The sequence below is a fragment of the Sphaerodactylus townsendi genome, linkage group LG05 (genome assembly GCF_021028975.2).
Source record: "Sphaerodactylus townsendi isolate TG3544 linkage group LG05, MPM_Stown_v2.3, whole genome shotgun sequence".
NCBI classification, from domain to species: Eukaryota; Metazoa; Chordata; class Lepidosauria; order Squamata; family Sphaerodactylidae; genus Sphaerodactylus; species Sphaerodactylus townsendi.
In genome coordinates, this window is record NC_059429.1 from 97231006 (window position 1) to 97257850 (window position 26845).

Below are 26845 nucleotides of genomic sequence, written 5' to 3' on the forward strand. Positions count from 1 at the left end.
TATTCCCACCCCACCTGGGTTATGTTTTCTGGGTCTTCACATCTCCAGGAGAGAAGTGTGACATGCAGCATCAGCCACATTGCATGCTACCCTTTCCTCCTGCTGGTAGACATGTCATGTTTGAAGCATCCCTCAGTGGTTTTATATTGCAAGCACTGATAGCTGGTCTCCTCTCCTTAGGGCTTAGGGCTTTGCGCCATATAAGGCATCATTCCAGTATGCTTCATCACATGGGCACCTAGTCACTTCTTTCAATGGAAGCCAGTCTTCAGAAATTCCTGGGGGTTTGGTGTGGCTGGCAAAATGCTTGTGGGGTCTGGAAAGCAAGCTCTTACCACAACCATGTACTGCATATTACCCCAGTTACTAAAGGTATAATAATCTCAAACTTCTCTCCTACCTCAAAATAGATAATTCTTGAGTGTCCTTGGGTGTGACTCAGAATTGCTTGGCATTTCTAGGTACCCAGTATTAACTCTTCTTGCCTGTGTAGTCTGCTGTTCACAATGAACACATTAAAATGAAAATGAAGCCTGTGTCTTGTTAGGGAAATATCCATTTGTTAACAAAGGGAATTCCTTCAAATAATAATGCTGGTGATTTTAATGCAGTGGTTCTCAACCTGTGGGTCGGGACCCCTTTGGGGGTCGAATGACCCTTTCACAGGGGTTGCCTAAGACTCTCTGCATCAGTGTTCTCCATCTGTAAAATGGATAAATGTTGGGGTTGGGGGTCACCACAACATGAGGAACTGTATTAAAGGGTCACGGCATTAGGAAGGTTGAGAATCACTGTTTTAATGGAAGGTGTTAGAGGACTTTGCCTAAAGAACACTTTTTAACAACCAGTCCTTTCATACAAATTATTACTTTCTAGGCCAGGGGTCTGCAATCTGCGGCTCTCTAGGTTGCTGGCAGGGGCTGATGGGATTTGTAGTCCATGAACATCTGGAGAGCCGCAGGTTGCAGACCCCTGTTCTAGGCCACTGGGGGCATTTTTGTTTTTTTGAGGCATTAAAAGAGTGAGTCTGGACAGTTAACCTCACAGGGTTGTTGCAGATGAAAAGGAAGAGAGGAGAACAGCATCAACTGCTTTGGTCCCCAATGTGTGTGGATGTCATGTTCTTCTCAAAAGATGACACTGCAGGAGAAAGCAAGAGTGTAAATGAAGCAAATAAATCATCAGCACAACTGACCATGGGAGGCAGATAAAAGATGGGTTGGTGAATGGCTGACATTTTTCAAGCAAAATGTCTCCACATCATTTTGCCTGTGTGATTCACATGCACACTGGGCAACACAAGTCTCCTACAACCAGACTACTCTGTCATCAGTAACTACACAGTATGAACATTGTATGAAACTGTTTTCAATTTTGAGGGGGTTACAAAATCTCTTTTTCACTAGTTTCTTTCATCTATTTTAAGGCACTGTGCTACGAATTAACTTCATTTCCCAACCTTTGGAAAAACGAAGGAGTACATGCATCCAGGAGCACTTCAAGCTGTGCTAGATTATCATCGTTTCCTCAACCTTAATCATGCCCTAAAGCATTTGTAGTTGTATTTTCCTCAGTTTTCTAATGTTAATCAGTATGTGGTGTAACTTAACAGGGTCATTTGAGGAGATGCTGTTCTTCATATGTGTGGGCTAAAAAGTTAATTCTGTTTTCCCTCTTATATTGTGCAGTTGATGTATGGGAACTATACTGCATGGACATTCTTACCTGCTTATGAGACTTTTTGAAAAGAAGACTATTAGGCCTTTCCACCACTGTGGCTACAGAGAAAAATCCATTAGCTGTGTGATGAATCTGAGGGCAGTTTATGTTTAAATAATTAACATTTGCATTCTGTCTGAACAGGTTTTGACAGATCTGAAGTCAGACAATCAGCGGCTGAAAGACGAAAATGGAGCACTCATCCGCGTCATCAGTAAACTCTCAAAATAGTGCACTGAGCAGAGGATGAACATAAAGAGAAGATGTCTGTGCATAAGCTGCCAACTCTGCCCACTTGCTTCTGATCCTCCAGTTCAAAGAACTTCTGGAATTGTAGGGATGGATCGGTCGGTCATGCCCTCCACTACTTTGCACCTTGCTGGGCTTTCTGATATTGCACAGTGTTTATTCTTTGCCCCTAAATGCACAGCATGACCAACCACCAATTCTAATATTTTTAGAATGTTGAAATAATCCCATCATTCAAAGGGACAAAGAATGGGTTAGATTCCTCTGAACTACCCAAACAATCTGCTGTAATCCCTATTTCCATCCACCATAACCCAGTGGAAAGAAGTATCTACTGTAATAAGTTATATAGAAATGACTACACTGTGTTGATCCAACATGTCTTAAGGTGGTGGAGTAGGGTATAAGGAATGAAATTGAGAATTGTCTTGAAGATGTGTTTAATATCCCTTCTGGAATTTTGGAGTCTGCAATGCTTTGAATGCCACAGTGACTTATTTTTCGGAGAGTCTATGACAACAGTTACTTAACTTGGAGATCTGAGTTCTCCATGTGTCTCAGTAGCTGACTGACTTATTTAATGTAAGATTTTAAATCTAATTTAACTTTGGGCTTCAGTGGTTCTTCTCCTTTTGTTTTTCACCTTTGTAGCCCACGTATTGACGCTTTCTATTGTTTCATTCTATATAGTAGCCTTTTCTGGCAGTTTAATAATGCAATTTTTGATAGTACAATTTTTTAGCCTCTGCCTTCTTCAGCTAACATTTGCCTCCATAATTCTAATGAAAAGCTCCTTACCAGCAGAAACAGTTTACCAAATTCCCAGTTCTGTGAATTATCCATGCAAGCAGTCCATATACACAAGACACCAACACACCTTTATTAGCAAAACAGCACACTTAGTCTTTAAATTATAACACTGCACGAAAAAACCCTTTCAGTATCTAGGCAAACATGTATAATGGCGGTAAATTTTCAATAGATGGTGAAATCAGTTGAAGATATAAATATGTTTGGGTTGTGTAAATCAGGAGATGAATGGAAAGACTGAGTAGAAGTGATTATCACTGTGGGAAGTGATGGTCCTCAATCCTGATGGAAAGTCTTTCATGCTGCACCATGTTTGATACTTCAGTAATTTTTCTATTGTGAACTCATTCATGTTTTACATCTAGCAAGGAAGTTAACAGTAGGATGGGCATTGTTCAAAGCCTGTTTTCTGTTCTTACTGTAAATGAATGAGTTGACTGCCATGAATTCTTAGAATGTGACCATTTCATGTTCTATGTTTTACTACAGCCCATAGGAACCAGCTTTTACCTGCAGATCCTAACGAAAAGATTCCTGGTCAATAACATGTCACCTTGTTCACTGGGCTGCCTCTTTTTCCCTTGTGTTCTTCCTCTTCCAAAGCATGCTCTTGTTTTTATGAAGTTGTTTGTGCCTGCACTTTCAGAAACTTTAGTTTTGTTATAACTTTCTCACCATTGCTTAGAAAAGAATCTTTGGGGACTGATGTCAGTCCCAAGATTTAAGTGAGTTATGTCAACGTAGGGTGCTCCTAGCTATGCTCAGTGGGGCAAGATGTTCTCCATGTACAGTTGCTCTACTACGGATCAGCTTCTATAAAAAAAATATGATTGGCTTTCATAATCTTTGGATGTTCCCTATCCAGATGTGTGTGTTCGCATCAACTTAATAGAATTGGAAAGAATTCTCTTAAGAGCCCATTCCCATCACTGGATTGGCCAATGGAGTTGCTTCTGTTTTTTGGTTTCAAATTCTAGCATGGCGAACATTTTAGCATGCCAATTTTGAACAGAAAGAAAGCAGAACCTGAATTTTTCAGCAAACCCTACGCCTTATAAACTTTGCATTCAAACTCTTTTTTGTGGAACATGCATTCAGGTTTTTGGATGGGTCAGTTACATTGTACAGTTCCTTGTACTTCTACTGATGTTATCTATTACTGTTATAAATTTACCTTTTTGTATGTTTAGAGTTTTTGATGCTTGCCTTACTTTGCACCTTTTGTCCCGGACCTAGATAACCCAGGAACTAGTACTTGTCTTTGTAGAGTTAGGGCTAATGTATGTCCCGACTTCTTTTTTAATCATATTTTCCAAGTTTCTGGCATACTAGCTCATTATCTGGCAAGGAATTTCAACTGATCCTATTTATAACAGTCAGTTATAATCCATTCTGTAGTGAGGATCTGTAATCACATCCTACTGAAATACGATTAAACCATTTACGCAGTTTCATCTGGGTGAACTTAGTGGCAAAACTGTACAAGCTCATATAGGATTTAAGAAGCACCAAATATGGTGCCATATGGAGTAGATTTCTAAAGTTAGGATCCAGTATATAAATTTGCATCCTGCCTAGGTTGGAAACTGAGCAAGTTAATCCAGTTGACTAGTCAAAGTACGTACTTGGTACTAGAGAAATAATGGCTGTGGGGTCATTGAAAGCAGTTTTCATACACCTGGACTTTCTGGACTTTCTGCATTCTGATACAGTTTTCCTTGTTCAAAACTTGGCTTTGTCTCCTTTGGTAAAATACCAAGGGTTCTCTCAATTAAATTACCTGAGAACCTATTTTTATCCCAGAATTAAAATAAATAATGGTTTTAATATAGGTTTTTAATGATAGAGCAAACTTTCCTAATGAAGTTAGCTCTCTCTCTCTCTCAGGCGGATTTATCTGTTTTTAATTATGTAAATTCAGAGCGGCAAAATTACTGTTACTGGGTAATGATGGCTTAATATTGGTAAATGTTAGTGTTCAGAGGGATTTTATATAACGGTATGATTATGAAGTGTGCTAGAATGTTCTCTGCATAAATTGCAGGTTGAATGGGGAACATACTGAAAGTTTAATCTGAATGTGCTCTGTGGGCATTCAAGCTATGGGCCCTGGGAAGGTTTTCTTTAAACTTCTAAGTAGCCCTCTCTGCTGCGCTGCTTTCTTTCTCTCAAAAGCTTTTATAGCTAAGATGTACATCACAAGCTGTATGCATGCATAAGGTCTTGTATAAACCTCTTCCAAAGCCAAGTGGACATTTGGGTGCAACTCTTTTTTTTACTTAAGAAGACTCACTCAGAATAAGGAAGAAATAGGACTGCCGTCATTGCCCACAAATCATAAACTTAAAGGGGAGAACTGTTAGTCAAAGCAACGTTTTCAGGTGAAGCTGGAGGCCATTCAGAAAGAACTCACCAGGAAGAAGCTTGTCTAAAGAAGTCTGAAGAGCTGACGTTTTGTGGCTGACTTGCATTAAGAGGGGCTACAATGCACTTTAGAAATAGGGGGTGTACAGCTGTGATAGTGAATAAAGGCTGAGCAGTTAGTGGAAAACATTGTCAGTAGAGGTATAGCGGAAGTATAAGCTGTAAGAGCAAGTATGTTTTCAAAGTGGCATCAGCTGTGACAGTCGGCCAAATACAGTGTAATGGTGGCTCTCATCCCATCTGTATTGGCTTGCAGTTAATAGAGGATTTGTGGGCAAATCTAGGGAACTGAACAGATGTGTTTCAACCAGTTGTTGAATGGCATACCTGTAAAAATGCAAGAGGTTTCAGTGTGCTATGTTTTGACAGATAACATCACTTTGGTTGATGGTTTTCTATCAACATGGCCTTGACTTGGATTCTTTGAAGTCAGCCTTATAGAAATCCTAACAGCAACTAGTCACTTCCTCCTTAAGCTAATATATGTGAACCCCCATCATCATTGTAGCTTTTCATTAGCAATTAAAGCTCATGGAGTCGTAAGGAATGATAAGGCTAGCTATAGCTGTGCTTGGGTAGACAGGATACTTTGTATTTCAGGAAAGCCGGGTCTGTTTCTGCCTGAGGAATGGGATGGTCTGAAAGGTTCAGGGTAAAGAGTGTTGTCACTGTGGTTATATGTTGCCTCAAGTAATTCCCAAACTGAGAACAAGCTTAATGTTGGTGCACAGGTAGTAGAGAGGAAATAAATTTGCCAACAGTTATCTGACGCACTATAACCTGCATCTCCCCAGTATTTCTAGATGACGAAAGAGCCAGTTTACTGACAATAAATAGAAAACGGAATTCAATTAAAATACATTTAGAACAAGAATACAACATGTTCTTGCTTACTGCCATAAGTACTAGCGTTGTTTTTTAAAGATGGAGGACTGTTAATGATCATCCACTTTAAATCCCACCCTGGATTTTGCCTCTTTCCAAATGTGTTGGTAATACTTCTCAAGTGTTCAAAGCCTCCCTTCCTTGCGGAGATTACAATTCTGTCACTCGCATTGACTGCACCTTTTAGACACGACTTCCAAGGGTCCCGAGGCTGTGCTGTGGTTTGTTGTAGGTCCCTTTTCTCCATGTTTTTGTCTTAAGTAGCTGCCATGATCGCCTACCTGAAGTATAGGACAGCTCCTGAATCCAGCACTTGTGTGTGTAACTCCTACTTTCAGAAATACAAAAAAAGGATGTAAAATTATCTTGAAAGATAACTTTGCCTTGATCTTACAAATCCCCGCGGGCTTTTCTTGGACTGGGTTAGGTTTGGATCGCACTTGCCTTCATCTTTTAAACATAGATTCGTGTGACTTGACTGTTTGAGGCAGCATGTCCCAAGAAGAGCCCCCTACCAATGGGAGCCCTAAACGGCTCACAAGTGTTGGTTCTTGAAATTAGCCACATCCATGATTGATTCTTTCCTTCTCTTGTTTCTTTCCCATGTCAGGCCGTTTCTGCACGGCCCATTTATGACGGCCTGGGGGCGCCAAAAAAGGCGCCCCCAGGCCGCCGTTCGCACAGGCGCCGCTGCTGCAATGCAGCAGGGGCGACCTGACTCCCCTTCCCTCCCCCCAGGGCGGCGTCAAGCCGCCCTAAACAACAACCCTTTAAAGGGTTGTTGTTGGGGAGGGAGCGTCTTCCCTGCGGCGCGGTGCGAACCGCGCCGCCGGGAAGACGCTGTCTCCGATCTCCGCCCTACTCACGGTGTCCTCCTGCGTCACCTGCGGTCGCAGCCCCGCCCACACTGTCCTCCGACCTCCAGGGGTGGGAGGGCAGCGATGGCGGGCTCGCGGCTGGCGAAGCGTGAGGACCGTGGCGAGGAAGGCGCAGAGCTGACTCAGCGGTAGCCGCCTGCCATCTGCGGCGACCCCTCCTTAAGCCTGCTCGCTTAGCGCTTCGCGTGCGAGCAGGCCCACGCCGACAGAACTCCTGCCGGCGTGGGGGCGCCTCCTGGCCGTGCGGAAACGGCCTCAGTCATTTCCTTCTCTTTCTGAAGTGAGTTAGTAAATATATCTTTTTGACTGTTCCCAATAAAACTCTGAGCAACTGCAGGGCCTAACCCATTGCTGCAAAACCAGTTATTCTCCCCACCATTACCTTTTGTTCATGCTATTGATGATCCTAGCAAGAAGAATTCCCTGAAAATACTGAGTCCTGGGAATGAGAGTGTGGTGTTCTGCTGTTGGCTTGCTAATTCCTGAACAGCAAGTATTCTGTACTTACCTGTTTTAAGGAGAGTTTTACAGATTTATGTAAATACAGTGCTTGGAGAAAAGACTAGCCTGTGAGTGGTGGGAAAGAATGTATTTTTATGCAACTTTTTGAGTGGCCTTTCAAACTCTGAGATGAATGATTTTTGTCTTACTGATTGTTATATAGCGTTCGAAGTATTATGTTTGAAAGTTTGGGAATAATATTCACATCTATATGATGCTTGTAAACACAACAGTATTTATAAATGAATAAATATGTGCTTTAACACTGCCTGAATGTTCCTAAATAAGGAGGGGTGTGTTTTGTTGAGGCTCTGCTGGGAGCCTAATTCAGTAATGGAGCACATGCTTTCCATGAGAAGTTGCCTCAGTGACCAGCATTCCCATATCAAAGATCTTGGGTAACTAGTCTGGGACACAACCTGCCTGGAAAGTTACTGCCTGTCAGAGTAGATAATGCCAGTCTAAAAATCTCATGGGCCAACTGATGCAGTTTTCTGTGTTTGATTACAAATGTCACCTTTCTTCACAGAGGAAACATCCCTTCTGCTGGCTGTTCTGATGAAGTAAACATTGCCCCATCATTCACTTCTCTGACAAGAGTGTTGATTCTCTGCAGAACTGTCCTATTCAGGTGAAAAATATGAAAACACCAGCTTGAAAAAAAATAGCAATACACACTAGCAGAACTGAGGGTTTGAATAAGAACAAGGAAGGAATCTGGATCTCAACACACTCAAGTTTCTGTAGCTGCAAACATGCAGGAAGACTTCCTAGCTAGCTCCAATCATGCACAAGCCAAGGTTTGTAAGCATTAAATATTTCTTTGTCATCTGGGTGCAGCCTCAGATTCACTAAACACTTAATGAGTATGCAATTTGGGTATTGGTAATACTTTGGGAAGTACGGGCTGGATTGTTTAATTTTGTCACTGTTTATTACAGCACACCCAGAAGCAGCTGCCTGCTTGTCATAGGAAGGCAAGTGTCCTCCCTGCATAATTTATGACAGCCCAACAATATAACGGATGGTACATGGACTGTCAAGAAGCCAGCCCAAGCTGAATCACTCTCATGTATGTTTTGTAGGAGCCAGTATACTTAAACAATGCACCTGGTTTCCTAAGAGGAACATGGCGAGTAAATATTTATATGTAGCTTTCAAAACTTTCAATTGTGCAATTGTCCAGACTGTCTCTAACTCACTAGTTTCATAGGAACTTCAACACTCTTCATCAACATGTCGATTTGCAAGAACTGGGCTTCCACAGGCCAGCACACCAAATAGGACAGAAGGTGTCAGAACTTATCACACGTGCTATTAAGTAACTGCTCTTTAGCAGCAAAATAAGGAGCTTGTTATGCTGGAAGTCATCTCTAAAGCTCCCCCAACAGTACAGGAGCTGTTTTCAGAAGGTCGGGCTCATCAACTCGGAGCAGTAAGAAACTCCTTCCCCAGGTCTCTGGATCCCAGGCTTTTTCTAAAGTTGGGCATGTTAGGATCTGGTTTCCAGAACCTCTGTTTTTAATTATCTATTTTTATTCTGTATACTCTGAACACTAATTCAATATATATGTTGATAATTTTGTATTGTACTTAGCTTGACCCTCACAGTAATATGGTCTTTCCGAACTTGAACAGCAGCTGCCTTTATGTACAGAACAGACACTTTCTTCATCGACTCCCCCCACGCATAAAGAAATTCTATATATTCTGCTGCTGTTACAAGCTCTAAGGGTAGCCTGGGTCTCAATATGGATGCCTGACAAATTATTCCACTTAAACTAATAAACAAAGTGTATTAGCTGTTTTTTCCCCTTTCCTTAGCTACTGTTCCCTGCAAACCAACATTTCTACTAGGGCAGGGGGCTAAATGTCATCGAATACACAAGCTTAAGCTTTTAAGGAAAAACACGGATGGAAAACTGCCACCAGCTATGCATATTACATATATAAAGGAGTAAATAACCCACCTAGTGAAACCCAGAGCAATGAAATACAAGCATCTGTTTAGAACCAGGAAAGAGAGGGAGGAAATACTACTTTGGGGTGAGGGCAGTGGCGTATCTGCCTAGGGACAAGGGGTACCCCTTGTCCCCGGGCGCCACTCTTCTGGTCACATGGGGGGCGCAAAATCGGGGTCCCATGTGACCAGGAAGTCATTGGTTTTGCGTGCCTCGACCCCATCCGAGGCACGCAAAAAACGATGAGCACCCTCAACCCCACCCTGAACTCCCCCCTCTTCAGAAGAGACTGCAGGCTGCCGGCTGGGAACCCAGCCAGCAGGGGGAGCCTGGGGGGGAGGTGGGCACCCTAGACCTTGCCCATGTCCATGGTGACATGGGCAGGGTTGAGGGCAGTGGGGGTGGAGCCTGGGGGCATTAGGGGTAGAGCTAGGGTGGTGGGGGGCAGAGCCTGGGGGGCGTCCTGGAGACAATTTGTCTCCGGGCGCCATTTGCCCCTGGTACGCTTCTGCGTGAGGGGGTATGCATGAAGCAGGTGAGAAACAATAGCTGGCATTTCCCTCAGGATCAGAGTGTTTGAAACTATCGTTTCAGAGGACAGCCATTTTGGTCTGCAGTAGAACAGCTAGCTTCAAGTCCAGTAACAGCTTAAGAGTCAAAGCTCCCTCCAACAGATACTATCACAGAGGATACTTTATCTCCCTCTTGTTTCAGGATGAGTAAGATTTTTGAATTATATCCCACCTTTCTCTCCTGTAAGGAGATTCAAGGTGGCTTACAAGCTCCTTTTCCTTCCTCTCCCCACAACAGACACCTTGTGAGGTAGGTGGAGCTGAGAGAGTTCTTGAGAGAACTGTGACTATCCCAAGGTCACCCAGCAGGAATGTAGGAGTGCGGGAACACGTCTGTTTCACCAGATAAGCCTCTGCCACTCAGGTGGAGGAGTGGGGAATCAAACCAGTTCTCCAGATTAGGATCCACCTGCTCTTAACCACTACAATGACTATGCTGTGCAAACTGTCCTTGGAACAGGGGCCCTGCCCGCCTTAGCATCTGGTTCCTGTAACTGCTCCATGGTGGTTTCTGTAAAAGTCAAGAATAAGTAAATAAGAATCACACAAAGCATGGCTGGCTCTTTCAGCTAGTTTCTTTAATAAGGAGACGCGTATCGTTACAAAATAACCATTTAACAATAGAGACAGAAACAGACTCCACACGAGGGCAGGGCAGGGCAGGGGGGCATTAAAAGCAGCTTCCTGCGGGCAGGGGAGTGTGGGGTTGGTGTTGCAGAGCTCCCAACGCACTGGGAGAGATGGAACAGGGCCATGACGGGAGTAAACTCAGAAGTAATAGGACTGGAGTTGAACTGAGGGGCTTGTGTGCAAAAGAGAGGAGGCGCTATTCTGCCCCCGCCTATCACTTTTTGAAGACTTTACGTACTTCTTCTCAAACAACATGCATGTGCCATGCAGGCCAGATCCATCAAGGCTCCATTCTCTGTGTGTGTTGCCTTTGCAATACGGTTGGCAACTTTAGAACTGGTGCCTGTGGTTTTGACAGTAGTTCCATGGGCAGAATTAGGCAGCTGGTAATCTTTTATAAGAGGAAAAGTTTCATCTGGTGACATTTCTGCACATCTAACAGCTCTTAAAGGTGCAAGAGCAAGGCCATCTTTCAAAGAGTATGTTGACCACCTGATTCTTGCTATACTGGATTGCTGTCCTACCCCCATCTTCTGCCAGCTCCTACTTCCTTTCCCTTTCTGTGTCCTTGGAGTGCAGACCTGCAGTAAAGTCAGTTAGCACTGGGCTTTTTGCTGAGCTCCCTCACTACACAATTTTCTTGAGATATTGTCTTCACTCATTCCGGTCCGGGGCCATAATTCCTTAGCACTCTGTGCCTCACACAGCATGTTACTAAAAGGCAAGGGAGAAGTCGTTCACCAGTCTTCCTCCCCTGCTAGTTGCAGAGGTCCCAGTAGTTTTCAAGATGCTTTGCAAGTGAAAGTGCCATTCACTTGAGAGACACAAGTCCCACCATTACAAGAAGACATGGCACTCATTAGTCCCGCCCCCACTCTTCTTACCTATGGAGCCTGACATACGGTGCTTATAAGCCCCTCTCTCCCATCAGCAGAGAGCAAGAGTCACTGCAGACAAACCAAGTATGCCACAGGAGCTGCACGCCAGCGCCTCAGCCTTTGACCATCAGTTTAAGTCGGTTGTCATAATGGTAACAGTGCCCTTCGGGGATAAGGCGGCCTATAAGTTTAATAAAATAAATAAATAAATAAATAAATGTGAAAAACCCCACATGCTCTGTTCAGCTATGAAGGGCATAGGGACATAGTATTTGTAGCTTGAACCTTCAAAAGTGGTAAACAGGAAAGATTTAAACCCCCTCCTCTCACACATTCAGAGGGGAAAACACAGTCCCAAGCACAGGTGATGCTCACGGATCTAGTGTCCTGCTGCCAGCCATAAAATGCAGTGAGAAGCTGCTTTCAATGTTACCCGACACATACAATCATCTTCCTGAAGGACAGAGAATTCAGAATAAAGGACTTTTGCTGCTAGATTTGGAAGGCCTTCATTCTTCAGAGGTCCAACCAAAAATAGAACTTCAGCCTCTCTGCTGCCAACAAATCCCCCCACCACAAATAACATAAGACATGGACTACAAAAGGCGGGAAGACATTAGCAAGGGAGAGGAGAAAGACTGAGGATCACCTGGCAGCCCCTTGCGGTTTCAGGGTCCTGCCCCCTTGTGATCTGATATGGCTTCTAAATTTGCTTCAACAGTGAAATGCTTCAACACGACACAGAACATTGAAGCTGCAATGTTGCTGCTACCTGGACATGGTAAAATGCAACAAGATATAGTTTTGCAAATATAGGTTACAAGACACTGATGAAATTCACCGCCATATTGTTGGTGTTGTACTCCCCCCTTCCCTTGAATGAGTATTTTTTTAATGGATCAGGCATGCTTTCTTGCTTTTTTATTTAAAAAATTATTACTTTTTTATTGAAAATAAACATACATTATTACGACCACTCTTTCTCCCTTGCTTTTTTTAAAAACAGTATTCCCCTCTCTATCGCATTAAGTAAAATAAAGTCATTCACACCACATCTTAAAAATAACTCTGTAGCCTGACTGTATTCTAGAAAATGGGCAAATGACACGCACGGTGTACCGGGGGAGGCGGGGGGGAGGTCTGCTTTCTGCATGCTGCTATTTACATAACTGGCTATTAATCATGCATTGTTTACAAGAGAGTTTTATTTATATTAATAGGCCTCTATATCAATTTATATATATGCACACACAAATGATGAATTTTGGATGAGGCTCAGATGGCTTGTGTTGGGTCACTCCCCCCCCTCCCCTTATAGAAAAACAAACAAAACCAAAACACATTATTGTATATTAAAGCTACAGCTTCCCCATCTTTAAATAGTATAAGTTGGAAATACTGTGTATTAAAGACTGTGTGTTACTTGATCCTCAGTGCTAATAGTTCTACATTGTTTATTTCAGAGAGGGCACCTTGACTTATTAGTGGGAGAAACAAACTTGCCAGGGTGGGCTGAACTGTGCTTCACCACAGTAAAAACATGAACATTTGATCTGTTTCCTATCCTATGTCCAAATTACCCTGAAAGAACAGGAAGTGAGCGTGTGCGCATGCCCGCACAGAGGGCCTCTTGCACTTTACGCACACATTCATTCCAATTCTTGTGCTATTTAAGGAAAGGAGATACTGCAGCCTTAATTTAAGGGCTGATGAACTCATGATGCCGTTATGCTTTTGACCAGCAAAGGCTGCTGCTGCAGCTGCCGTACTAGGTGGGAACTTTGCGATACTTCTCTCTGCTGCTGTGACACTGCAGAGTTGCTGTTCTGATAGCACATAAACTCATGAGGGTGACATGGCTGGCATTAATAAAAATCTCATGCAGCTCTAGAACACCACAAGGATAGTCCCCTGTGACAATGCCTTAAAAACCCCACATCCTTGCCAGTGGCAGCATTAAACGCTGAGAGAGGCACAATAAAGTCATTGAAGACAAATTTCATTTAGATTTAAGTGGTGATTTTTTTTAACCAACAAGTACCAAAGCCATCTTTAAAAAATATTGCAGTATCTCTTGTTAAGCACAGGTTATTACCATACACGTTCCTTCAGGTTTCAATAAAATACGAGGCCCTGGCTCTGGAGGTGATAGTACTGCCTTAAGGATCCACCTGCAGCTTAATAGCTGGTGATACCAGACCAGGCCATCAATCTGCATGGCAACCAGAACTGCACAGTGAACATTTAGTCTACCCTAACCATATAAGGGAATTGCAAGCAGCATGTTAAAGGCTCTCAACTCTCTCTCTCTCTCTCTCTCTCTCTCTCTCTCTCTCTCTCTCACACACACACACACACACACACACACACACACCATCACGTCTCTTTCTTCAGATAATTTTAACAGATTTAGAAGTGCTTTAAGCTGGCAATGTCTCTCCTTTCTTGCTCTGCCTTGATGTTGGAGAAGGAAGGGTTGGGTCGGAACCAAGGCTACATAGCATTTGGGTGAAGCACTACAGCTAGGATAATCTGACATAATCTGAGCTATGTGAATGATCCTGGAGTCCATCTTGCAACAGCCCATTCTATCAGAAGTAACCCATTTCAGAGGCCTAGCCTTCATTGAGGCCTATATCTGGGCAGTATCATTTCAGAAAGTAGAAGCATGACTGAATGTTCCCCTGTTTAAAAAAGGCCTTCTGTGCAGAAAACTAGATGTCAGAACTCTAGCTTTGGTTTTTTTTTATATACCAGTATGTGTATTTCTGTACATGGAGGCGTTTTTCTAATACAAAGGAAAATTTGGTCAGGTGAGCCCACTCTTGCAATCTGAAATGGTCAGGACCAGACATCACCACTTTGGTGAGAACTATGCCTGAGTTGCATACTTTTAACCCTAAGCTAGCTGAGGAAATAGTGGCTATCTGACTACATAGTCCTGCTTCATGGGAAGGCAACACTCAACAACCAAGAATACCTTTTGTTTAGCTAGGCTTTTGTTTAGCTTGGAGTGGTTGAAAACAGAGCCAGTATAAAAACTTGAAAACAATACTAGTACTTTAGTCTGGCATTTGTGGCAAAAATATAAGAAGAGGCTTTACAGTCAAAGAGGCTGCTGAAGCACTGGGAGGCTTTATACAACATTTTTGGTTTCTTACTCTGCTTCATTGTCTGTCTCATCTAATTCTGTTCCTACTAGCACAAAAATATAAGTCACTATTTGGCTGTACAGCCAAGGTCGAAAACCAGTTAGGACAAGGAGGACTGATTAAGCCCAAGCTAAGTTAATGGAGAAGTTTTCACAAGATAATTTGTTTGGCCAGTGAAGGATTTGCCACTCACAACAGAGTTGTTTGAGATTTTAGTCTCCCTTAATCTTTACTTGAATGATAGTGCTCAAACAGCCAGTTCAGTTCTGAACAGTGTCACAGTAAGACTAGAAGTGCAATTCGGGGATGGGGGTAGCAGTGCTGTGACTTGGAGCAACACAGCCACAGGGCAGCCGAGCCGCCTCCAAAGTGACAAGACCCCAAAGTCTCCTAACGTGCCAGCCCAGTCAGTAATAGTAACAGCTAGGCTCAGTGTTTCAAGAGCGGGAGGGGAGTGGCGGTTCAAATTGACCAAACAGAAACTAAGTACCAAACAACCAAAAAAATCTCCAAAGAATATCTGAAAGAAACAGGAGAGAGAGAGAGGAAAAAACAGATAAAACTAAACTAAGACATTAAGCATTAAAACAAAAACTCCTCAGAGCAGCAACTGCCCACGGCTAGAACGCCATTCAGCCCAGCTGGATGTCCCCCACCCTGCATTTGTCTCTCTCTCCCTTAATCTTTAACCAGGTCCTGATCTGCCATCTTCAAGGTTGGAACAAGCTTCTCTCAAAATCTGCTGTTGAAATTCCAGAGCCAGCCATGGTAATTGCAGGAAAAGGCTGCTGATATTTAAGGAAACAGCTATCTTCCAACTCCGTCACTTCTGGTAAAGACTCCCATGTAGGATTGTAGCTGTAATTCCTGAATACGTCAGCCTTTGAGGCAGCAAAGGAGCCACACATGGACGTTGCCCCTGTGTTCCAATCCAACATGGTGCCAATGGGAAAAACAAAACAAAAAAAGAAATGTAGGAGAAATGTGAAGTAACGTAACTATTCCATCAGGGGAAAAAACTCAAGGACCATGCCAGTCTTTCCATATTTCCCCTACCACCCAGTTTGCTTTTCCCACCAATTTGAATTGGAAGCCAAGATGTTCAAGACATTGATCTCTGGTGCAATATATGAAACACAGAGGCCCTTCAGGGGTCAGTGCAAAGACTAGGTAGCAAAGATAATATGGCTTATCTCACTGGGGCCAGCAAAGATACCACAAATGTTATTGGTAGCCATACAGTATGGGAGATGCTGTTGCCTTTGGTGCATCTTTGGTCCTTTAGATGGAATGGATTTACTCTTCTTTTACCTACTTCCACTGTGCTCCCCTCCTAGGAGAGTATGATATTATGGGAAGGAGAGCCTCCAGCAGAAAGTTTTCGTTCTCTCTGAATTCCCCCACAATAGCGAAGCTAAACATTTAATCCAAAATTAATGTAGCACTCTCAATACGCCTGTCATGCCCCTTCTCCCTTCTCTTTCCGATTCCTATCCAGCAAATCTTGATCCTCAGAACATTAGAAGGACACATGAAGCTAAGCCCAACATGCCTACAGTCCCAAATTCCTGACAACATTATACCTTCCTGCAAGACATATCTGGATATCTGCAGGTTTAGGCTGTAATACCCTCAAAGGAAATATGGCAGTGCCAGGCATGATGGGAAAATTATGCAAAGCACCCTGGGTTGTTGTTTTTCAGGCCTGCAAAGCTATGTGAAGGCTGCCACAGCTTTGCATGATGCATTCACTTTGGCACTGCTACCTAGAATCTGACTGACTTGACAAGGCGGGCTTTCTAATTTCTGCAAAATGGTCAACCTACCAGGATGGGCTATTTGCATAAATATCCCTTTATGCTGTTCATCAAAAATAAAGGCTATTTTGTGCTCTGTCCTGCACTCATTCAGCAGACTGGAAGAATTCAAGTGTAATTGCCATCCTTCTAGTACCACTACATCATTCTAACAAAGAACTGAAAACTACAAGGAAATAGAAGACCCAATGCAGTACTTAGATGCTAGAGGGCAATTAACGTCATGGAATAAAGATGCCCAAAATGCATTATTCTCACCAAAGAGAATTAATCCACCAGTTCGTCACATCTTTGGGGATGTTCCAGTGCCAGAGTTGCTCCTTATTGTCTCTGGAAGATGACTAATGGCCAAAGGCCAACCAACTTGATGTACCAAGATGCTCATATGGTAAATAAGAGCATCATTTTATGACCTTTGCTATTACTTTCCAAAGCAAGAACAGTTTGTCTGGTCAACTCACATTGTCAGGCTCTGGTATCATCCTAGCACAATGTTCAAAGGTCTGATTTAAAGGAGAAAAAACTCAAAGAGAATAAAAGCAAACCATGTGCTATTCACGATGGCCTTGAGGAAGGAACCCCAAGCTTGGCGCTTGAAGAGGACAACACAGAGAGATGATGGAACATGCAGCAGACAAACTACTTGGAAGAATGTAAAAGAAACCTCTGTGGCTTCCAAACTCTTTCTCTTGGAAACGCTTAGGTGCATCTGGAATTCCTCTACGGCCATCAAAAAAAGGGTACTGCAGCTTAGAAAACGGAACGGAACAGAACAGAAACCAAACGTCGCCTAACTGAGGTATTGATAGCTCTGGATCACTTTGAATGTTCAGTAGGTGATTGCTGGGGTATGGAGTAGCCTATTTGTTTTTCCCAAGAGCTGCATCCACTTCCTCTTCAGGCTTCAGGGAATGCCACTGGGCAATGGGGCGGCGAGGGTTGGCCAGCATGTCAGACCAGTGCCGCAGCTCTGTGCCGGTGGAGTTGTTGCCAACAAATACTTTGCCGATGGCTTCATTCTTGCCCAGTTTGTCATAATCCAGCACGGTGATCACAACTTGCACTTTCTAGAGAGGAAACAAGAAGACAGTGTACTGTTAAGAGATCCTCTGCAACACCTGCGGGGATCTATTCTACAAATGGAGATGTTCAGTTCTTCTGAATTTTTTTAGTGTTAATCTGACGAGAGTAGCCAATTCTTCACTCAACATAGAGAGTTAGAGACATAAAAGTTAGAGCCATAAAAATAGGTTGTATATGCATCTTTCTGTAAAAATAACATATATCCTCATCTAAAGGATCGGGATGTATGTATACTTTAAAAGTACTTGGACTAGAACAAACTTAGATTTGCCATCCCCTACAGGCTAAGCGAAGGGTCCCTCCTATAGCAGGTTCTACCACTGTGTCAGTCTTGCAATACGTTTGTATTGATAGCAGGTTTTGGGTCTGTCTTGCCTGCTAGAAAGGAGTTCTTCCCAAGCTTCCACATAGTAGCATGGTATTTTTGTGCATCTTCCAGCTTTTCACTGGGTTCCCTGAGATCATTCCCCAACCTGTTTTGCTATGATAATTTATCACAGCAAAGTCAGCATGGCTGCCATTTCAGCAGGAAAGTCTGGACCTTTTCTGGTCCACCTTTTCTGGACCACATTGGTGTCACTTTCCCAAACCTATCTTCTGTAGCAACCAGAGGAAAATCTTGTTAGTTCTAATGTGCTACTGGACTAGGATCTGGCTGTTTGCATACCTGAATCCTTTCACACAGCGAGAAAGTTCATTTCACAGAGACAGCTTGCCTATCAGTATAAAAACTAAGCCAAACCTTCTTTCTTAGCTCTCTGAATACTGGGGGAGGGGCAAATATCAGTAGAGAGTAAACAAACATGCAGCGGAAGGCAACAGTGAATCACCTTTCCAAGTCTCTTGCCTCGACTATTTTACAGAGTCAACCGTGACTTGAAGGTATTTTACATACAGAAACGTACAACCCTGCACTTGAGTCCTGAAATGATGCATTCTAGGTGTAAAAAAAACCCAGACCTTTTATTAGGTTCCAAAGTTACGGCTTCATGTTTTAAACAGTACACATATCTAATGTTTGCTGGCTTATAATTGCATTTTTATACTTTCAATACTATTTTAGTTTGATAAAACCACAAAAACAATACAAAGTTTTATTTCTAATAAATAAAATAGACCAGACTGTACAAAGATTACCCCACCACCATCTTCTGCTCTGTGAGAAGCAAATGAGTTTTGATCAGTACCCAGTCCCATGGTCCAGGCAGGATAGTGGAGAATTCTATCACCTCATGCTTGAGTTACATGACTAGGTAGCTTTTTGTCTGTGCATCCCCCAGATGTCCACAGGTGAGAATCTAAGTATGCATACCTGTATCTGTTCAAAGGGAATCTCAAAGCTGAAAGATTCATTGAAATAAGGATTTAGAGTCTTCTTCTTGACAGTGGTTTTCTTCTTCTTAAGTCGCTTGCCATTTTGCAGCAGGTGAATCTTCACGTAAGGGTCTAGAAAAGAAAACAGCCCAAACAGTTCAGGATTGGAAAACTTCACAGACAGGAGCACAGGACTGAAAAATCTTGAGGCAAAATGTAACCCAGATCAGGGTTATATTTGATGCTCAGAGGAAAGGACTAAATAGAGTCCCCATGCATTCCTAAATATTGAACAGTTCAGAGCCCCTAAGAACATAAGAACTAGCCTGCTGGATCAGACCAGAGTCCATCTAGTCCAGCACTCTGCTACTCACAGTGGCTCACCAGGTGCCTTTGGGAGCTCACATGCAGAATGTGAAAGCAATGGCCCCAGCATTTTCAATGAATGCCCCCTGGTTCTAGTATTGTTTTATTATCAATTCCTTTCCTAATTATCCTCAGCATAGAGTTTGCCTTTTTCACAGCTGCCATGCATTGAGTTGACATTCCCATGGAACTATCAACTAAGACGCCCAAATCCCTTTCCTGGTTTATGCTGCAAGGTTATGTTCTTGCTCTCTGAATTCTGTAGAAACTATAGAGCATATGTTACTAAAGTGTCCCCTTTATGAGGAGGCAAGGGAAAAATGCCTGTCACATCTACTACACAAAATGACATATTGTTCTGATAAAGTTTGTTGTGAAAAACTATTACAAGATAAGAAGGAGAATATTACTAAATGGGTAGCAAAATTCTGTCTATTCATTATGAAAAAGAAAAAATGATCTGAATATGGTATCCCCCTTAGATATTTTTGTTTTGTTTAGTATTTTTATGCTGTATGGTGTGCTTACAAAGTATAATGATATATAGATGGATAGTGCTGGAATACGGGAGAGAGATCTGCATTCTAAAAAACTGGAAAAATGCATGTTCAGGTCATAGTAAGGAGAGAGCATTCCTGGATATGCTAAATGACTGTGGCTTAGAGCAGATGGTTGTGGAACCAACCAGGGGAGAGGTGATCCTAGATCTAATTCTATGTGGGACCCAGGACCTGGTGCAGGAAGTCAGTGTTGTTGAGCCGATAGGAAACAGCGACCACAATGCTGTCAGATTCAGTATCTCAGCATGCGAACAAGTGGCAACTACTAATGTAGTTACATTCGCCTTCAGAAAGGGAAATTTCTCAAAGATGAGGGGGATAGTGCGCAGGAAGCTGAAAGGGAAAATCAAGAGAGTCAAAACTGTCCAGGATGCTTGGAGGTTATTTAAAAACACAGTAATAAAAGCTCAGCTGGAATGTGTTCCACAGGTTAGAAAAGGAAGCACCCAGTCCAAAAGAAAGCTACCATGGTTAACAAGAGAGGTTGAGGAAATTATCAGAAAAAAGAAAATGTCTTTTTGAAAATGGAAGTCCAGTTTGGCTGATGAAGAATATGAGAGGGAACACAAATGGTGGCAAAAGAGAAGCAAGTTAGCTGTAAGGGAGGCAAAAAAGGATTATGAGGAACGCATGGCTGCGAACATCAAGACCAGCAACAAACAGTTCTTCAAGTACATCAAAAGCAGGAAGCCAGCAAGGGAAGCGGTAGGCCCGTTAGATGACAAAGGAACAAAGGGTGTGCTAAAAGATGGCAGGGAGATTGCAGAGAAGCTGAATGAATTCTTTGCATCTGTCTTCACCCAAGAGGAGGTGAGGAACATTCCTGCACCTGAACCAAGCTTCTTAGGAGGTGAATCCGAGGAACTAGCGAAGATAGTGGTAGACAAGGAAGAAGTTCTGGCAGCCATTGATAAACTAAATGTTACCAAATCCCCTGGCCCAGATTGCATTCACCCAAGTGTTCTTAAAGAGCTCAAGCATGAAATTGCTGATCTTCTCACTTTAATATGCAACTTATCCCTGAAATCAGGCTCCATCCCTGAAGACTGGAAGATGGCCAATGTCACACCAATCTTTAAGAAAGGATCTAGGGGGGACCCGGGAAATTACAGGCCAGTCAGTTTGACATCTGCTCCTGGTAAATTAGTAGAATCTATCATTCAAGATAAAATTATAAAACATGTAGAAAAGCAAGACCTGCTGAGAAAGAGTCAGCATGGCTTTTGCAGAGGCAAATCCTGTCTTACAAACTTACTAGAGTTCTTTGAGGGTGTAAACAGGCATGTGGACAGGGGTGAAACGGTGGACATTGTCTACTTGGATTTCCAAAAGGCTTTTGACAAAGTTCCTCACCAGAGACTGTTGAGAAAACTCAGCAATGAAGGAATAAGAGGGGAAGTCCTCCTATGGATTAAAAACTGGTTGAGAAACAGGAAACAAAGAGTGGGTGTAAATGGGAAGTTCTCACAATGGAGAGATGTAGGGAGTGGTGCCCCCCAAGGATCCGTTTTGGGACCAGTGCTCTTTAACCTATTCATAAATGACCTGGAAGTAGGGGTGGGTAGCGTGGTGGCCAAGTTTGCAGATGATACCAAATTATGTAGGGTGGTGAGAACCACAAAGGATTGCGAAGAGCTCCAAGCGGACCTTGATCAATTAGGTGAGTGGGCTCAGAAATGGCAAATGCCGTTCAATGTAGCAAAATGTAAAGTGATGCACATAGGGGCAAAAAATCCAAACTTCACATACACGCTACAGGGGTCAGTGCTATCAGTCACAGACCAGGAAAAGGATTTAGGCGTCTTAGTTGATAGTTCCATGGGAATGTTAACTCAATGCATGGCAGCTGTGAAAAAGGCAAACTCTATGCTGGGGATCATTAGAAAAGGAATTGAGAATAAAACTGCAAAGATTGTCATGCCCTTATATAAAGCAGTGGTGCGACCGCACTTGGAGTACTGTGTCCAGTTCTGGTCGCCGCATCTCAAAAAGGATATTGAGGAGATAGAAAAATGAAGAGAAGGGCAACAAGGATGATTGAGGGACTGGAGCACCTTCCCTATGAGGAGAGGCTGCAGCGTTTGGGACTCTTTAGTTTGGAGAGGAGGCGGCTGAGGGGGGATATGATTGAAGTCTACAAAATTATGCATGGGGTAGAAAATGTTGACAGAGAGACATTTTTCTCTCTTTCTCACAATACTAGAACCAGGGGCATTCATTGAAAATGCTGGGGAAGAATTAGGACTATCTGAGGGAACACTTCTTCATAGCGTGTGATTGGTGTTTGGAATATGCTGCCACAGGAGGTGGTGATGGCCACTAACCTGGATAGCTTTAAAAGGGGCTTGGACAGATTTATGGAGGAGAAGTCGATTTATGGCTACCAATCTTGATCCTCTTTGATCTGAGATTGCAAATGCCTTAACAGACCAGGTGATCGGGAGCAACAGCCACAGAAGGCCATTGCGTTCACATCCTACATGTGAGCTCCCAAAGGCATCTGGTGGGCCACTGCGAGTAGCAGAGAGCTGGACTAGATGGACTTTGGTCTGATCCAGCTGGCTTGTTCTTATGTTCTTATGTTCTTATGTTCTTGTTTTGTTGCACATATTTTGGAGATTTGTAATATATCTGGTCACTGACTGTAAATAAAGTCTTCTTCTTCTTTCCTGGTCTGTGACTGATAGCACTGACCCTTGTAGCATGTATGTGTAGTTTGGATTTTTTGCCCCTACGGGCATCACTTTACATTTTGTTACATTGAACTGCACTTGACTAGGTTAGCCCACTCACCTAATTTATCAATTTACCCTTTTGTAGACCCCGACCCATCATGAACGGGGAGCTTACCACAACCAGAAGGAGCATTCGCTGTGCAATCTCTGCTTCAGGGCATGTTTGCTGTTATTACCCATTGCCCTGTCTCTCTGTGTTTCTTGCCCAGTCTGCAGAGGGGCAGGCATTACCCTTTACCCTGGGGTTTGGCATTTCTTATTGTGGGGCTGAACGGCGTCATGTTCATTGGATTGACAATTCTGCCCTGTTCAGCCCAGCTTCATCGGTGTTCCCATTGGATGGAATTGGACATCCCCTCCCTCTATCCCCTGGAAAAAAACACCCCTCATTTTAATATTCCAATGGCTATAATAATTCAAATATCTTATGCAGCACATATTGCAATTTATATCACTTGGAGATTTCAGGGACAAGTGCTCTTTTCACTGGGGGGTTGGGGGCCTGCAATGCAAATGCTGAAGAAATCCCCTTGCAATCATGTTGGTGCTTTTTTGGCGGAATGGGTAAAGTATGAAAATGCTCAAAAAGTATCATTTTTACAACGATTATCTTTTCATATCGATATATCGATATTACAATATAAAAAATAACAAACATTGAAATAATAAATCTGAAAAGATTCCTTGCCCACTTCCTGCCCACTGTTTTCATTCTCTTGCAGTATTGGTGGGGTGTAGACCACCTGGAACATGATTTGCCTTTTGAGTCACTTTCCCAATTCCAAATCATCACTTTCCCATGTTCTGTTATACACAAACTGTTTTGTCTGAGCACATACAAGTTATGGGGAGTGGGGGGAGGTAGCAGGGGCAGTCAACAGTCAGCAGAAAAGCAATCTGGCAGAATGACAAGGAAACAGGAAGGAGTCAGTCACAAGAGGGGGGAGGAAGGGGAGAGGGCGGCTTATACAGCAGTGTGAGGGAGTCGGAGGAGTGAAGCCAGATAGGCTGGCAATAGGTGGAGGAAAAATGTCTGATGCAAAGCTGTGCTCACTAGCAAATCTTCCCCGCTTTGGCAGTGTAGCAAATGAGTTGCACTTAAAGTGGTGTCGCTTGGCGTGGGGAGAATATAAACTGAAAGCAGGGCTTGGGAAAATACATCCATATAAGAAATCTTGCCCCAATGGACATTCGCCCCTGCTGCTCTGCAGACACCTTGTGCATAACGGCCCCATTTTCTCTGGCAAAGTTCAGACAGCCTGGATCCCTGACATTCAAGTCACTTCTAGCTTTCCCTGCTGCAGTGCATTCTGCTGTCTGACTGGTACTGGCTGTATGTCAATATAGTTGTATAAATAGCTATTGACATGTTTTTGACTCCACTTCATGAGGCCCAGAACTACCCAGCTTTAAACATTTTGTCAATCCCCTTTCAACTTTTCTAAGGTTCAGATGTGCACTGTAAGTTCCAACTTATTTAGAGGCCAGGCTGGGCTTCACAACAAGCAGAGTCTGCTGAGTCATTGGCCAAGAAATCTGGAATATCCTCACCTGGGTCTTTGTCTTTTCAGGAATTTTGTAATCAGGCATGAACTTTTTTTTGTCTCACTTTGGGAGCTAATCATTGTGTTTTGTGTCATTTATTTTTGCTTGGCTGGGATTTTTTTACTATTTTTACAGATACTGTTTGTATGCATTATAAATATTAGTTGGATGTTTCTTGCTTACTATTCACATTATTTTTAATTTTTTATTATATATAGTCCTGTGCCTGGAAACAAGAGGGAGGGTACTTACGATGTGTGGGGTGGTGACTGGCATTGCCTGGCATGATGATGTCACTTCCAGTGTGGCATAGAAATGTTGTCACTGTGCTGGCAGTGACATGTTAGCATTTGCCCAAAATGCTGTGGTTTGAACAAATGCTAGAGCAGGGGTGTCCAACTCTGGCACTTCAGATATTCATGGACTACAATTCCCATCAGCCCCTGCTGATGGCCAATTGGATATGCTAGCAGGACTGATGGGAATTGTAGTCCATGAACAGAGTTGGACACCCCTGCGCTAGAGCATCACTTGATGTGATGATATTCCTTTTGGACTGCACCAGAAGTGGCAACGCTGACAGTCCCCGCATTTCACCCACCTCTTCCTCCTGCTACCCAACAGAGAAGTGGTAGGCAGCAGAGGTGGGAGATTTCTTGCTGCCAGTGGGCAGCTGGCCACCCTAATTATAGTTCTTACTAAAATTGTGACTTGTTGCAATGTTCCAAAACATATTGAAGAAAATAGATTCTCAGCAGTCACAGTAGTCTTTGCAAGAAACCTGTGCAAACCTCTCTCCCTTCACATACATGGGACAGAAGACAGGCATTTGTCATGTGAATGACCATTCTGGCCAATGAAGGTTTTATATCTGCCTAATAAAGCAGCTGAAGAAATAAACCACTTTGTCCCTAGTATGTAGAAATGCCCCGAGAGACCTTCTGTACTGGTTTATGGGAGCCATCTAATGGATAGGAACTTGTTTTGCACTCACCTGAAAGTCCACCAACATCCATCTTTTTCAAGTTCTTTGCTTCCAAAATACAGACAGTCAGCTTCCCAGCAGTGGGCACATATCGTAGTGAGATACAGATGTCTCCCAATTTCTCAGGCTGATGAGGAAAATCAGGAGAGCAATTAAACAAAAGAAATCAAAGTCTCTGGTGGCAAAAGGTGATATTTCTGTTAGGCAAAGCAAAGTTTTTGTGAGGACTGCGGAGACTATATTCTCAGCTGCTATCTATAGTAGCTGCCACAGTTGTTACTTAGATGGAAGACCAAGGAAGACCAGAGTTGCTATGCAGAGGCAGCAAAGGCAAACCACCTATGCCTTGAAAACCCCATTCTCCTGGGGTGGCCATGGGTTGGTTGTGACTTGACAGCATATTATTATTATATTAATCCATAGTGAAAGGATGGAATTTTTTTACAATGCCTTCCCAAGCCTCCAAAACATACAGCTAATGACCGAACAATCTTCTGGCATTCCACCAAGGCAAATACAATGTGAGGAAACAAACAAACAAAAAAGAGTAGAGTTGTGAGGCAAGATCTTTTCAAGCTACAGGATTCCACTTTCTGTTCCTTTTTCCAGTCATGAAGACTTTGTTCGGTAGATGTGGGATCTTCAACGCTCCCCAAGGAAAAATCCTAATCATGTACTACACCCAATCATGTACTACAAGCCCATCTATGTTCAGGCCTTGATATGATCCAGAAGTTGCCTCCTTCTCAGAGACCACAAAGCTACAGCACACATTATTTGCCCGCTCGCCTCTCCTGCCTTACCTCCTCTTTTTCTGCACTCTCGAGGTCTCTCCACTCTTCAATGGGCTGTCCCAAGTCCACAGTGTTCATGGGCACCTTGACTTCCCCAATGATGTCATGCTTGGAGAAACGGTCAAAGTCGTAGATGGCCATTACCAAGGTCTTTCCACCCAGTTCCTGATAGGGAATCTGTTTCACAAAAGGAGCATTGTTCAACTGTCACTGATAGAAGGGTTTAGTGAGATTTTGTTAAAATGAGGTAGAGCATACATTGTGTTTAATTAGAACAATAATGCAAAGAAATTACATTTCAACAGCAATACTATATTCAAAATCTAATTATTCATACAGAATGCATGAATACTTTGGCAACCAGTTTAGCAAAACTGTGTCAAGTTCAACAGTGTACTGTAGAAGATATCACCAGGCAGAAAACAACACTCCTCTGAGGGCTAGTGTCACCATATCCTGGGGTGGGGAGAGCCCAGTACTGCCAACCCCTACCCCATCTATGGGTTCCTTGCTTATGTGTCTCCCCTGCCTGCACACCTTTCTGCTTCCTGTTACTTTGCAAGAGTAACATCACTCATGCTACCTGCTGTATGTGCTCCGCAGGACTAATGAAGAATGTGTAGAAGATGCAAGACAACAGCAGTGCTGAGGACACCCATGGCAGTGGCACTCCTGTCTGCAAGTACCACCCAGTGCCATCAGGAAAAGGGACTGTGAGCAGTGCAGGGGGCTGTGGTCATGGGCAGGGGAAGAAGACAGAGGAAGTAAGGGGGACAACTAGGTGGGTGGGAAAGGAAGTTCAAGCAGGGGGCCTGCTGGTGGGCAGAGAGGGAAAGAGTCCTTGGGTGCTCTCTACCTGGGTCCTTCTCAACACCTGGAACAGCTGAATTTCTACAATCCCCTTCCCCAACATTCTCAGTGGAAGCAAGACAGTGGCTATTGATTAGTCAAGAGAATGGTCTAAATGCACACTCTCAGGTTCAACTG

General features: G+C 43.2%; 2 protein-coding genes across 17 annotated transcripts in view; one reads left to right on the plus strand and one right to left on the minus strand.

The window, feature by feature from the left end:
• The window catches only part of PPP1R12B (protein phosphatase 1 regulatory subunit 12B), a 114495-nt gene extending 110023 nt beyond the window's left edge, over positions 1 to 4472 (plus strand). For 5 of the 9 annotated variants that reach the window (XM_048496685.1, XM_048496687.1, XM_048496686.1 and 2 more), the window contains one exon: positions 1864 to 1960. Coding sequence is in view for 4 of the 9 variants with exons in the window: in XM_048496688.1 (XP_048352645.1) it covers positions 1864 to 1950 (87 nt within the window). In the remaining 5 variants the exon portion in view is untranslated. Of the gene's footprint in view, positions 1 to 1863 lie in introns of all 9 variants that reach the window. The other 4 variants (XM_048496688.1, XM_048496690.1, XM_048496689.1 and 1 more) reach the window with 1 other exon arrangement.
• Positions 4473 to 10556: 6084 nt separating this feature from the next.
• Positions 10557 to 26845, minus strand: part of SYT2 (synaptotagmin 2) — a 183025-nt gene continuing 166736 nt past the window's right edge. For 7 of the 8 annotated variants that reach the window (XM_048496572.1, XM_048496568.1, XM_048496574.1 and 4 more), the window contains 4 exons: positions 25868 to 26035; positions 25074 to 25191; positions 18872 to 19005; positions 10557 to 17543 (listed from right to left, as the gene is read on the minus strand). In XM_048496572.1, the coding sequence (XP_048352529.1) occupies positions 17337 to 17543; positions 18872 to 19005; positions 25074 to 25191; positions 25868 to 26035 (627 nt within the window). In that variant the 3' untranslated portion in view covers positions 10557 to 17336. The remainder of the gene's footprint in view (positions 17544 to 18871; positions 19006 to 25073; positions 25192 to 25867; positions 26036 to 26845) is intronic. The other variant, XR_007244538.1, reaches the window with a different exon arrangement.